This window comes from Uranotaenia lowii, chromosome 2 (assembly GCF_029784155.1).
Source record: "Uranotaenia lowii strain MFRU-FL chromosome 2, ASM2978415v1, whole genome shotgun sequence".
Taxonomy (NCBI): Eukaryota; Metazoa; Arthropoda; class Insecta; order Diptera; family Culicidae; genus Uranotaenia; species Uranotaenia lowii.
This window is the reverse complement of record NC_073692.1, coordinates 356,980,464-356,994,126: the sequence shown is the minus strand read 5'-3', so window position 1 is coordinate 356,994,126 and position 13,663 is coordinate 356,980,464. Positions and strand designations below refer to the sequence as shown.

Sequence of the window (13,663 nt, the reverse complement as noted above, 5' to 3'; positions counted from 1 at the left end):
CAAACGACATTGCATCGGAGAGTCGTAATATATTTGAACCTTGGAACGGATAAGTCCGAAAAAGATATACTCGGGGAGGACTGTTCCTTCGATTGTGAGAACTATGTGTGGAGTATTGACTTTTTTGGCGCCTTCCTGCCTCTGGATCCTTCTAACGCCTATGACTTTTTGCGATTTTAACTCCTCTAGTAAAATTTCATCGCTGATTCCATCGATTTCATGGCAAGTAACTTTGCACTGTCTGCGGTTCAGCTTAGTATGGGATTGTATGATAATCGGGGTACCATCGATCAGATTTTTCAATTTTTTCAACTTCTCTGCTTGGGCTGGGTTTCTGACTTTCAGTATGTATTGGGTTCCTTTTGCTTCTGTCAGCGCACCGTCGATCCTTCCTACTACATTTTCTATAGTCTTGGCTATCAAGAAAGGGTTCTTAGGAAGTTGTATGGGGTTTCCAAGCTCAGTGGATTCTCCAGTGGATTTGAGGCTCAAAAGAATAAGCTCGCCTGCTTTAGGGTCAATCCATCCTGGGAGTCGGCTCACTGGATTGTCACCTAGGACTCGTTGATCCCTCAAAGGATCTGGCGCTTTGAGCGCAGGCTCGGCACTCGTGCCTGCCATTGGGCATCACCAGCCCTCTCTTTTTCTTTTATGGTACTACAATATTGGGTTTGTTTATATTTGAACAAGAGAAAGGGTATCACTAGGGTTGAGAACCCCTCAACGGAGCACTCAATAAAGGATGGTCACTCAGTCTTCGTGAAGAGCAAGTGTATTAAATTGGAACAATGGCTTCTTTAGAAATTATTCAATTGGTTAAAATCGTCAACTAGGAATCAATTTCTTCTTCTGTGGCGAAACTTCACTAAACAGGCCAATCTAATGCCTTCGCGAATTGCGACAACGAGAATCGAGAACACTAGTTGTAGATAACTCGAAGAAAAACGTAATTCAAATATCCGCTTGTAGAAAAACCACGCGACGCCTCGCGACTTTACACTCGGAATGAGATCTCCGTTCGAGATGTCGCCAAAATTTTGGCAATATCGTCTACAACCGTGCATGAAGCTTAAAAACGATCCGAACTATCGACTTATAAAAAGGTAGTGACTGCTAATCGCAATGAAAAGCAAAACCTTACGGCAAAAACAAGATCTCCTCAACTGTATACAACATTGTTGACAAAGTTTGATTGCTTGGTAATGGACGACGAAACCCACTCCAAGGCAGACTTCAGACAGCTTCCGGGACAAGAGTTTTACACAGCAACCGGATGAGAAGAGGTGGCAGGTTTTTTAAGCATATTAAACTATCAAAGTTTGCCCAAGGATAAGAGCCCTCCCGACACACCAGAACTTTGCCCAATCGGAAAATATTAGGCGATAGTTAAGCAGAACCTTAACCCTCATCCGCATTAGAGTGTCATTTTGACACTATTTCAAGTTTGAATGCTTGTAACTTTTTTCAGAAGCATCAAAAAACAAAAATTTCTTCGGGGACCCTAAATGAATTCAAAATTTCTTTAATTTTGCATCTTTATTTTATTTATGGACGAACCCTGGAAGCCTGGACAAAAAAACTCCCTTTTCCGACTTAGAGTGTCATTTTGACACTCCAAAAGTAAAACCCATTTAAGTCGTTTGAATTGTTCTGAACTTCATATAAAACTTATATCAATAGAAACCTTGTAATGTCAGTAAAATATGTTTAGAACATTTTATATAGCTAAAGCTTCTAGTTTTCTCGTTATTCAGCATGAAAGAAAAAAAATCCGAAAAAACATGCCTCACGAAAACTGCCGTAGTTCATATGTTACACGTCCAAAAAAATATTTGCCTTATGCATATGAAAGCTGAAGTTAATGTCTACATCATGGAACAAAGAAATTTTTTTTTATTTTTTTTAATGGAATGGTCACAAAAAGTTCAAAAAAGTGGTCTGAAAAACCTACTTTTCATTCGATTGCTAGTAAATACTCTTTGAGCGATGGTAGAGTGTTTTAAAAAATATGACTACAAACTTTATTGAAATTCTAACATTTTGCTGTCTTTAGATTTTCGATGCAACAAAAATTGAATTTACTGGAATTTTTCAAAGTTGGCTACTTTGCGCGATTTTTTCACTAATTGAAATTTCATCTGTTTTTGTGGTCTTCCGTCAGGTTGTTCCCGGATTTTCAGTGCTTTCTCGCCGTTTGAAGCAATTAAAACTATATCCATTGAAAAGGGAATTTAATCTACATTCTAGTGAGATGCAACAATTCACGATGTAAGATTTCACAAAAATATGAAAATTATAAAGGTAAAATCATTCCTGAATTTCTAGAACTACAAGCAGCGGTCCAGCAAAACGTGTTTGTTTGCTCTCCGAGTAGGTACGGTGGGTGGTTATTCGGGCAGAGAGCGAAACCGACAGACGAAGAAATCTAGAGTTTTTTTTGATTAAGTCGTATGAGCCACATGACGTGTTTCGAGAAAATCGGTGTTGAAGTTTCGCAACACATTTTTTATTGTAGTATTTAAAGTATGATTCAGAAAGATCTGCAAATTTAGTATGCGATACAAAAATAAATGAAAAATATGCTACTGTGTTCGTTATGAGCATCAGTTTAATTGTTTGAGCAAACATGCACTTGCGACCTTTTGCATAACACATTTGGCGCTAACGTCGTTTAGCAATTTTTTAAATTTTATTCAAAACCGTGATTCTATTTGTTACTTACTTCGCAATTCCTGTTCAGATACCGAATTTAATACTAGCGGTAGCAGGATGCAGCAGTGACATGTGGGAGTGGCCGCTCAGAGGGTTGCGGAATCGGGCTACTTGAGACTGTCCTTAAGAAAGCATTCTTGAACGTTGATTTTACATCGCTGATTACTATCTGGTGCCTCCGATAAACCCAGGAAGTGCGGAAACACATCAAAAGTTCTAACTTATTTTGGCTGCCTCTGTAGTGAAAAAAATGTAAGGTAAACATTTGCTCAGCCTAAAAGTTATGTTTATCTAACTTACCAGCAATAAATTTGAAACATTTTTTGCACTTATAAAGCTAAGAACAACTCTTAAGAATGATTCCCATTGCTACTTTTAATTTTCCGGCTCTAGATACTGCACTTTCCGCGAAAATGCAAAAGGACTCATAAACCCGCTCGCCGAACTGTTATTTTGGGACCTTTTGCATGCACGACAATGCAAAGCAACGCAAAAGGACGTTAAAGCCAAATTGCACTAAAAAATAAGAAAGTCATTATACGTCATAAAATCAAATGTTAATGTTAAAGTTATTTATTGACTGAATGAAACCAAATTTTTATCTAACATAGAATACGTGTTTATCAATGGTTTGCAGTCAATAACTAATTTTTGGTTATGATGGTTCTTACGACATAATCAAAACAAACTCTAGAAATGCACGACACGCATCGTTATTTCGTCTGTCGGCTTCGCTCTCGGTCCGAATAACCACCCACCGTACCTACTCGGAGAGCAAACAAACACGTTTTGCTGGACCGCTGCTTGTAGTTCTAGAAATTCAGGAATGATTTTACGTTTATAATTTTCATATTTTTGTGAAATCTTACATCGTGAATTGTTGCACCTCACTTGAATGTAGATTAGATGTGCTTTCCAATGAATATACTTTTGATTGGTCCAAACAAAGTAAAAGCACTGCAAATCCGGGTACAACCTGACGGAGGACCACAAAAATAGATGAAATTTCAATTAGTGAAAAAATCGCGCAAAGTAGCCAACTTTGAAAAATTCCAGTAAATTCAATTTTTGTTGCATCGAAAATCTAAAGACAGCAAAATGTTAGAATTTCAATAAAGATTGTAGTCATATTTTAAAAAACAATCTACCATCGCTCAAAGAGTATTTACTAGCAACCGAATGAAAAGTAGGTTTTTCAGACCACTTTTTTGAACCTTTTGTGACCATTTAATTAAAAAAAAATTAAAAAAATATTTCTTTGCTCTATGATGTAGACATTAGCTTCAGCTTTCATATGTAAAAGGCAAATATTTTTTTGGACGTGTAACATATGAACTACAGCAGTTTTCCTGAGGCATGTTTTTCGGATTTTTTTTCTTTCATGCTGAATAACGAGAAAACTAGAAGCTTTTGCTATATATAATATTCTAAACATATTTTACTGACGTTACAAGCTTTCTAGTGATATAAGTTTCATTGTAATCGGTTAGATATAAAGAGAGTTATGACGATTTTAGCTTGGAGTGTCAAAATGACACTCCTAGTGCTGATTAGCGTAATGAAATCTAATGCGGATGAGGGTTAAGAAGACCCAAAACACTATTAGCAGCGAGACCGAGAAGCAGTGCAATCAAAGCAAACTGGTGTTCTGCGGCAAAGAAAGTGGATAAGGTGACTGTAAAAAATCTAATGACAGGATTCAAACGAAAGGTTCGCTTATTTGGACTAGGTAAACCGGAATCTTAACTGAGCATTTTATTCGTACATATTGAAATTCAAAATGAAAGATACTTTGATGTTTTTATTAAACAAATCAAACACTTTTTGATCCGAACACCCTTTAGCATTCAAAATCAAAACATTGAAAACTCAACCGGTTTCTCGAAGGGGTGAAAATGACAATTTTGTCTTAGAAAAATCGCGTTTTGGGTACGTCCTTTTGATAAAATTAATCGTTTCACTCTTGTTTAGAGGTTAGGGTTTAGGACTTTCTGTTAGGTAGTGTTCGTGAGAACTGTCAATATCTAGGTGAGGCAAACAGAAATTCGCCGCTACATTTTTGCGGCAAAAAAGTTATTAGCTGTTTATCAGGGGCATGTCTTTTGGCATTTACATTACTGCTGGGTACCTAGCGAGGTATTCCAAGACTACTTTTCATGCAATGCTTTGCGAGGCACAAGCACTGATGTCAATTGAATTTAATGTTTATCAATCCCAAAAGACATACCCCTGTTAAATAACTAATAACTTTTTTGCCTTATAAGATACAAAGTTAAGATCTTCGACAAAGTTGTTCAGCGGAAAATTTCCTTTAAAGAATTTATAGAATGGCACAATAACCATAAACAGGCTCGGTTCCACAGAAGAAACAAAAATGATGTTGATTTTTCGCTACAAAATAATGAATTTTTCCATACAAACTTAAAAGTTCAAGTTTACTCATGTAAACGTTACTTAAAAATTCTGCAAAAAATAATGGATTAGTTTTGAACCAAAACAAAGCTTTTTAGACCTCAGTCTACTGCTCAGTTTGATTGAAATTGGCAAACCTGTTCAATAAAAAAAATCTTAAAGACATTATATTCAAGAAACAAAATTTATTACCTACTCACTGGACGGTGATTTAATCAGACCAATTTGACATTTGAGCGATTTTTTTTTTCATTTTTTTCTGATTTTCAGCCATGTGCCATGAACCTTTGTATGTCCTTACGTTTCGACTGTCGCTCGCTATACACGTTGTACTATTTTTTTGATTAATCAGCTAAAACAACATTTTTTGGAGGCTTGAATCTGAAATTCAAACATCACACTTTCTAATCTAAGTCGTGAAAATTTGTATTCATCAACAGGAAATATCGTTTCGGCTCCCAATTTCGGCTAGAGAACCAAGAAGAATATGGTTGTAATCCGGCATAATTTTGATTAAAAAATGTATCGTCAAATTGGTTTTCAAATTTAGACGTATTTTTCGTCACCCACTTTAGGCGAACGTTCGTGTTAAATTTTGCCAATACTTTCGATTTTATATGCTACACCCAAAATAATTTAGAAATTATTTTCAATTTTCATTCATATCGATACTACGTGAATCTGGTAGTAACCAGAATTTTTCAAGTGTGCCCTGGCAGTAACTACTTACTGCGGATAATTGCCTCTTGAATTTCACGTAAAATCTAAGTGGATGCTTTAAATCGGTTTCGAGTATTTTTTTTCCTCAAATTCTTATAAGAAAAGGTCAGTTTGCTGACTCTGTTCGTTCTAGAGGAAAATGTTTGAGAAAGTTAGGTTTTATTTCTCGTTAGGACCATATCGAAAATCACCTTAGGACTATTTGAAAGATGAGTAATTGTCACAATATTCGGTATTCATAGCCGAACAGATTTACTGTTAATTTGGACAGTGAAATTTAAATTCCTAATCAAATAAATTATTTTTTTAGGACACGGAAGATCCTTTTACGGAAGGTTAATGTTAGGTTTCCGGACATCCTGACAGAACCGAGTGCCTTCCAGGGATTATGAAACGTTCACTGGTGTTGGGAGAAAGTGGTAGAAATATTGACACTTTTAACATATTTTGAAAACTTCACCATGCGAATACATTTCAAGATCTGTTCAAGAGTTCTTACAACACGCGTTGTATTCACGCATGCTGTGATGCAAAAATAGCTATATTTCTATCACATACGGCTGGAATAGAAACAGTGCTGTAACAAAATACAACGTCCAAAAATGAAAATATTTTTGCATGGTAAAATTTTCAAATTTTCTACCACTTTTTCCCTACACCAGTGAACTTGCTCTTACTATTCATAAAATTCATTTTTATGTATTCCAATTTTTTGTTATTTCTACAGTGTTACACAAATGAACCAGGCCTGGAATGCGGATTGTTGCAGATTTTTTGTGGTGAAGTGATGGTGTTCTATTTGTGTTGGGCGAAGAGGTTTAGGATAAACTTTATTTAAAAAAAAATCTTGTTTTTTTTAAATCAAAATAAAATGAAAAACAAAAGAAACGAGCGATTCGACCGAAATTACATTTCAATACTAAACGAATTACACGAATCTTTAATTATCATATCATGTCATACTCAATAAAAATTCACGTTAATTTTAGTTGATGTTCATTATGCATCGATTCGTATATGGGCGAGTTTATTTTATATATTCCGTAGCATCTACGTGAAAATTAGGTGGATTAAAATTATGTAGTTTTACACGTAGCCGCTACGTGCAGATTATTTTGCGTGTATTTAAGAAACCTCTAGAAATTCACCGATTGTTTATTTTTGCCAGTGTATGTGCTCTTTTTGCTCGGTGCTAAAAGGGTTCATTTGAATCGGTACTGGCGATAATTTGTATGCACTATCGGCTTTTGTGAATAGCTTTTGAACGCGTGCATGAAATCTAATGAAATTTTCGGAAAAATAGTTCATATGTTAATAATGTAATATTTCCATGTGCAAAATTTGATGACAATCTGTCAAGTGATTTTTGAGATAGCTCCCAAACAAGAAGAACATAAAAAACATTGCGCAAGGTTCAAAACTCGAACAACGGATAATGGGCTTTTTGAAGACATTGAAGTCAAATTAGCTTAATGAGATGTACTTACTACTCTGTTTCATTATTTTAAAATGTGCATGTTTTGCTGTTTCATTTTTCCCGATCAATTCACCTTAAAGTGAGATATTCTTTTTCTTTTTTTTAGTTTCTCATCTAAATCCAATAGTGTCTTCATAAAAGTTGTAGATCCTTTTATTATTTTTTTAAACTTCGTAGAAGACACCAGAGTTTTTTTTAACGAACGTTTTAAACGCATTTTATCAAAAACTTAACTCAAAAAAGGAAATTAATTTTTGAACTTTTTTCAAATTAGTTTCGAAACCTACTTTGTATGAGAGAGTTGTGATAATGGTAAAACTTCACAACTTTCTTATGGATATAAAGTCACTTTTTCTTCGGCACTTTTCGCAATAGCATATTTTTAAGCTACAAAATCTCTGATAGTTGCAAACATTTGAAAACAAAAACATATGAATTTAAAGAGGAAATTTGATGAATACATGGATCTTCTCGCTAACTCTGGATTACCTAGAGCTCGGCTGCATTTTACTCAGATGTCGATAGTTTGTTCACGTAAACAAACAAATCTAAAACCAAATGATTATAGTAAAAATACATTTTAATATTTTATTTATCAAAAATTGAACAATTTTTTTATGTTTCAAGGTAAAGTAATACAAAATATCAACGAAATACAACTCGGAAGTGCATTGGAAAACATCAGACGGATTACGGATAAAGATGTTCCGGAACGGATTCTTCTTCAACCCGGTATAGCAGGATTGAAAAAAAAATCGCATTTTACAAATTCTAGAACAACCAGACCTCAGAAAGTATACTACGACCGTTGGCTAAGAAGCGACGAGCTACGGCTATAGTAGTAAAAGTACTTTTATTGATAGTGCTAGACGAATTTCTGAACTTGTAAGTACGAATCCGGCCTGTTTCAGTTTTAATGGCTGCTGGATGAACCAGAAAGGAAAATTGAGCTTCTTGGTAGATTTCTGAGTGAGGTCCCAAAAGGTTGAGTTTAGACTTGAATTAACCCCTTTTCAAGAATTCTTAAAATCAACCTTCCACTTCCCTTTTCCAAAATGCTTTCTACCCTTTTCAGCTCATCACTGGGTTCTTTAGATTTTTATAAATTTGACACATGTCATGTGGTTTCTGGTAATTTGTAGCTAGATCTACCTATAAGCCTTTTCTGGATGTTCCCCAACCTTGCGCATTTTTTTTTCGTCAGTGCTCTTTTTGTTTGGAAAACAAAAATTTCAAAAAAATTCATCTATGAGTTTAAAAGTTATTAGCAAGTAGTGCATTCTTTTTCAAGTTCAGGCTTAACTAACACACCTACTAAAGAAGTTCTTGTTATTATCTGAGTTCTTGTTAAGGACATGCATTAAAAGGATAAGAATCAATACTAGATATACAGTTGCGTTCAAAAAAGAATGAAATCGCGTGAAACTGCGCACCCACTTCTAACTTTGACAAGCTGCCATATCTCTCTCGGTGGATATTTTATCATGCAATTTTCACAAAATCTAGTTCAACTATCCATCGAACGCTATACAAAATTTGAAGTCTTAACATTGAGTGGAAACAAAGATATAGATATTCCCGTAAAAAGGAGAAATTTGGAATTGCTTCACTAGATTTGCTGTATCTTTGACAATTTTCATGGAAAATTTCTATTTCGAAACAAAGCAGGAATGAAGTTTTTATCAATTTACAAGACTCTTAGTGAAAAATTTGGATTTTATGAAAGAAACCAAGTGGAAGTGGGTGCGCAGCTTCACGCAATTTCATTCTTTTTTGAACGCAACTGTATAAGCTAAAGAAACATTCCATCGTGAAGTGACTTTTCTGAACTGTTATCATTCTAGAATCTACTTTACTTGAATTTACTAGAATTTACCAATTTACTTGAAAATGAAAAAAAAGAGAAAACGGTCGCAAATTGAATTTACTTCAAAATTAATATTATTTGCCTAATAAAAAATTAAAGTTGTTTGTTTTGTGATCGATTACTTTTGTGACGTGAATTCGCGCTAGAATTGACCATTTTTTTGATTTCAGTACAAACCACTTTGATTTCATGTTCTCTTTGTGAAAATAGGCTATCGGTGTCTTCAAATAAGTTTTAGAGAAAACCATTATCCACAACTTCATGTTCGTAGCTTCCAGATTGAACGACATCGAACAAAGTTATGCTTCATTAAAGTTGTGACGTGAATTCACTCAGTTTAAACAGAACAGGGTAGTGGACTGAATTCACGGTAGGAAATTTAGAGCCTTCAAATTTTATGTACACTTTTAAAAGAGATATTTTGTTATTCCGACAAGTAAAATCATAAATTTATTTGGAGATTCGTCAGAAAAATGTTTCAATTTTTATTTCAATGTATTTGTTGTTTTGTTCGAACATAACGAACTAATTTACAAAATGAACTACGTAATGTTCGATTTGTAAAAATCCGACCAGCTTTTAGAGCAATTTTCACTTAAAAAATTATACAAAAAATCAAATTATGTGACGTGAATTCACTTATTCACGCTGTTGTAACTCAGCTGGATTCTAACCGATTTCTATAAAATTTAGTGTTTCAGAATCTTCTTTTTTCTTGTTAGAAATTGTCAAAGTTGTCTCGTAAAAACGTTTATTTTATTTTTTGGGACGTGAATTCACTCATTTGCGACTGTTTTTTTCGCTTTTTAGAATAAACCCATTGGTTATAAAAAATTCTTTTTTTTCTAGACAATGAAGTTGTATTTGTTGGGTTCAAAACGTTTTATTATTTTTTCGGAAAAAAATCAATTTCGTTATGTGTTCTTTGATATCCGGTAGGTAGCTATTTCTGAAAAAAAAACTTCAACTAATTTTAGAAGTAAACACTTGTCAAAATATTTTTGAATACAATTCTGTTGTACGCGGCTTTATTAACTAAGATACAATAGCGTGCACAGTTTTAATAACTAAAATGGATTTTGCATAATTCCAACTCATTGCTTCGCTCATAGTAACAAGCAACAAACATGATCTTCATAACCGAACAACGGTTCAAACAGAAACCGGATATCAATATTTTTTTTAATTTTTTGGCACCTTTTCCAATGAATATTGCTTATTGATTGCACGGACGCGCGGAATTTGTGCTAATCGTTTCTCATAATCCATCTGAATAAATAATGGCGAAAGTATGAATGGTGCCCCCATTGATGAATTGATAAATCGAACGAGAATCTCAAGAAAAAAGAAACACTATCTGCTATAAAAGCTTAACTTGTGCTACGAGCTGTTACATTCATCCCGAGTCTTTCTTCCTGAAGCCTTCGAGAGCTATCAACATGAAATCCTTTGTGTATTTTGGGCTGGTCCTTACTGTGGTAAGTCCTTGACTTGGAACTGTGTAATTTTCACAATGTTCTAATTATTCAAACCTTTTAAAGGTATCCACCGCCAACAGCCAACTGCTCAACGCTCTCAATGATCTGACCACCGCTGGACAGAATTTGAGAAACACCGTTAAGGCAGCTAACTTGCAAAACCCAGCTGTCAAAAGTGCGTTGTCTCAAATTTCGACCGATGCTAAAGCCTTCCTCGCTATCGCACAGAGAGATGCCCCGAAAGTTGCTGCCCTGGAAAGCTTTCTGCAGAACGATCTGATCAACGCTATCGGAAGCCTGACCAGCATGCTTGGAGAACTGAACTCGGGAGTCCAGAATGTCGGAAACCTACCGGTCGTCAAGGATGCTCTGACCAGATTCATCATGAACGGAACCCCGGTGCTGAACCAGATCCAGAATGTCCTGGCCAGTAATCCGACAAATGAGTTCGCTGAAGCCCTGGAAGCTATCCGTAAGATCCAGAGTGATGTCTCTGCTCTGCAAATTGCTGCCCAGTTGTAAATGTGTCAACTTGAGGAACTTAAATATATCAAAATAAATTAATGAGAAGTACTTAGGTTTCTTTCAATTTTTCAAAAGTATAAATTCGAGATACACAATATTTTACTATCAAGTGGCGCCCATGAGTTCTGAAGAACTCTACATTGCGCACCGTTGTAAATCATCAAATCCCGGGGTAAAAACAATCTTCCATCGGCGAAAGTCATAAATAGTTGGTAATTACTGGCTGGCATGTAAGCCCGAGTGAGCATCCCATTTGGGCACAAGCACACAAACACGCATAACTATCGTTGAAGGAAGCAAAACAAAAACCCCTTCAGGATGTTTTTTGCTGCCGGAGTGCGACTCTCGTTAGAGGGCGCCAAAATTAGTTTGTTAGAGAAACATCTTCCGATTTTCCCAGGGCTATCAAAAATAATATCTCTTACCGCCGCCGCTCGTCAGGTTTATGAACGGCGTCGAAGAATGGGCGACCTCAAATGGCCATATCCTACCTACTACACAGCAAAAATTATTTTCTGTAAAATTACAGCAAATGTCCTGTAACAAAAAGGAGCAGGACATTTACCGTAATTTCACAGGTCGAGGACATGGCAATTCACAGGATAGTTTAAAATTACAGGCCTGTAATATCAAGCGACCTGTAATTGCAAGCGATCTGTAATTGCAAGCGACCTGTAATTTTAAGCGACCAGTTATGAAATCTGCACGTAATTTAATTATTTTGATTTATTATAATAGAATTAAATTTCATTAATGAACAAACCAAATTGTATTCGTACACTATTTATTTATTACAATAACCTCAATACATCAATGAACAATTTTCGATTTAATGGCTTTTTTTACTTTACCAATAAAGGGCGCCGACGCAGGTGGTTCGGTGCGTTTTCTGCGACCCAAAATTGGCTGCTATGGTGTTGGTTCTCACTCGGGCCTCCGGAATGTTGTGACTGGTGGTGTGATCGCAGTCGTGATTGAGGATCTGGACGGGTGATGATGTTGTTTTTTCGCCAAAGTAAAATCTTCTACCGCTGCTGTTGATGATGCATGGTCGTTTCTGCCCAGTTTTCACCTCGTTTGGCGCTGGAACTGTTCCGGTGTTTGTCCGGCCGGATGGTGAAGTTCGTTTTTCGCATTTACTGCGAGCTGTACGGGGGGTAGAAAATATTAAAATTATCGCTAAACAAAACCATTTTAAAACTTACTTTCATCGTTAGCGATGTTTTCGGCCTTGGTGCGCTAAGTTTTCAGTACTTTTATTGTCTTTTAACGGTTTTTTTCTGGCCAAATTTAAGGAGTTCTCTGAAATTTTAACGGCCTGCGGTGTTTTTTTTTCTTGACGTGACTGGCAGCAACAGCGAAGACACACTACATTCATATGCACGAAACCAGCCTGTAAATAATGCTCTCACTTAAAAATAATGCTTCGACCTGTAAAACTACAGTACATGTCCTGCTCCTTTTTGTTACAGGACATTTGCTGTAATATCAAATGATTTAACATTTACTTTTCAACCAATCAATTGAAAATTATGTGATTTTTGAATTACAGGTTGAATTATTTTAAAGGTAACCATTTTCAATGACACGTAATAGTCCAAACTTTTTTCTGTGTAGAGCTAGCAAAAGCTAGTAGAAAGTCTTCGTGACAAAACGAATTGCGACATCGATGGGTGTAACCTTCTTCAGAATGTGTTCTTGCCCTTTTCGGTCGACCAGGTTGTTGTAATCCGTGCTTCTTCCGGTGGATCAAATCGGCGTTGCATGTCTCGAAATTCCACCGAATGAACCATGATGATGCCATTTGCTGTCACAAGAAGCACAGGACGGATTTGTTGATTTTTTTTCCTATCTATTCCAATCTTCTCTGAACGAAGATAGAGTTTTCCGTTTTTTTTTTCTGGCAAAATGGATTGTCAATCCAAAGTTGAACTGTTCAAATTTAATTGAAGTTGACAATTTATGTCAAAAGTGACCTCGTTTAACATTCGCAAATAGCTCCCCAAATCGAATTAGGTATCTATAATTTAATTTTGATTTACGTCAACCAGAAACGGAAACCTGTTTACCTGATTTGGTTTGGTTGTTTGGAAGCGAACAATGAAGGAAAAAAATAGGGGGATCATGCAACGATTTGCAGGAATATGTGGGTGATCATTTGCTCATGTTCCTGACTGTTTTCCTTGGATTAATACGTTACAAATTTACCGCATTTCAATATTCATTAACAAATTGCTCAGTATGTATTTAGGTCCATGCAAAGTTTATTGGCTCAATTCACCATTTAATGGTTCTCAACACCAAAGAACCCCTGTTTTAAGTAAAGCGCAACTTCATTCGACAGTCCCTTTTTAGAAGAAGCGCACACGATGAGAGCTTCCCTAATTGTTATAACAAATAGGTAAATCGCTCATCAATACCTGCGTGTGGCTCAATTGAAGAAGGGTGGAAATGTTACTATCGAATAGCGGT

General features: G+C 35.8%; 2 protein-coding genes across 2 annotated transcripts in view; one reads left to right on the top strand and one right to left on the bottom strand.

The window, feature by feature from the left end:
• Positions 1–13,663, bottom strand: part of LOC129748720 (homeobox protein vnd-like) — a 62,361-nt gene that overhangs the window by 36,285 nt on the left and 12,413 nt on the right. The gene's annotated exons all lie outside the window — the stretch shown is intronic.
• LOC129748722 (uncharacterized) lies at positions 10,597–11,222 on the top strand. The gene is made up of 2 exons (XM_055743416.1): positions 10,597–10,666; positions 10,730–11,222. The coding sequence occupies exons 1-2, from the start codon at positions 10,628–10,630 to the stop codon at positions 11,186–11,188; spliced, it is 498 nt and encodes a 165-aa protein (XP_055599391.1). The 5' UTR covers positions 10,597–10,627; the 3' UTR covers positions 11,189–11,222.

Coding starts and splice junctions, on each gene's coding strand:
- LOC129748722 (XM_055743416.1), top strand. CDS start 10,628: ATGAAATCCTTTGTGTATTTTGGGCTGGTCCTTACTGTG. Junction 10,667..10,729: donor TTGGGCTGGTCCTTACTGTG/GTAAGTCCTTGA, acceptor AACCTTTTAAAG/GTATCCACCGCCAACAGCCA.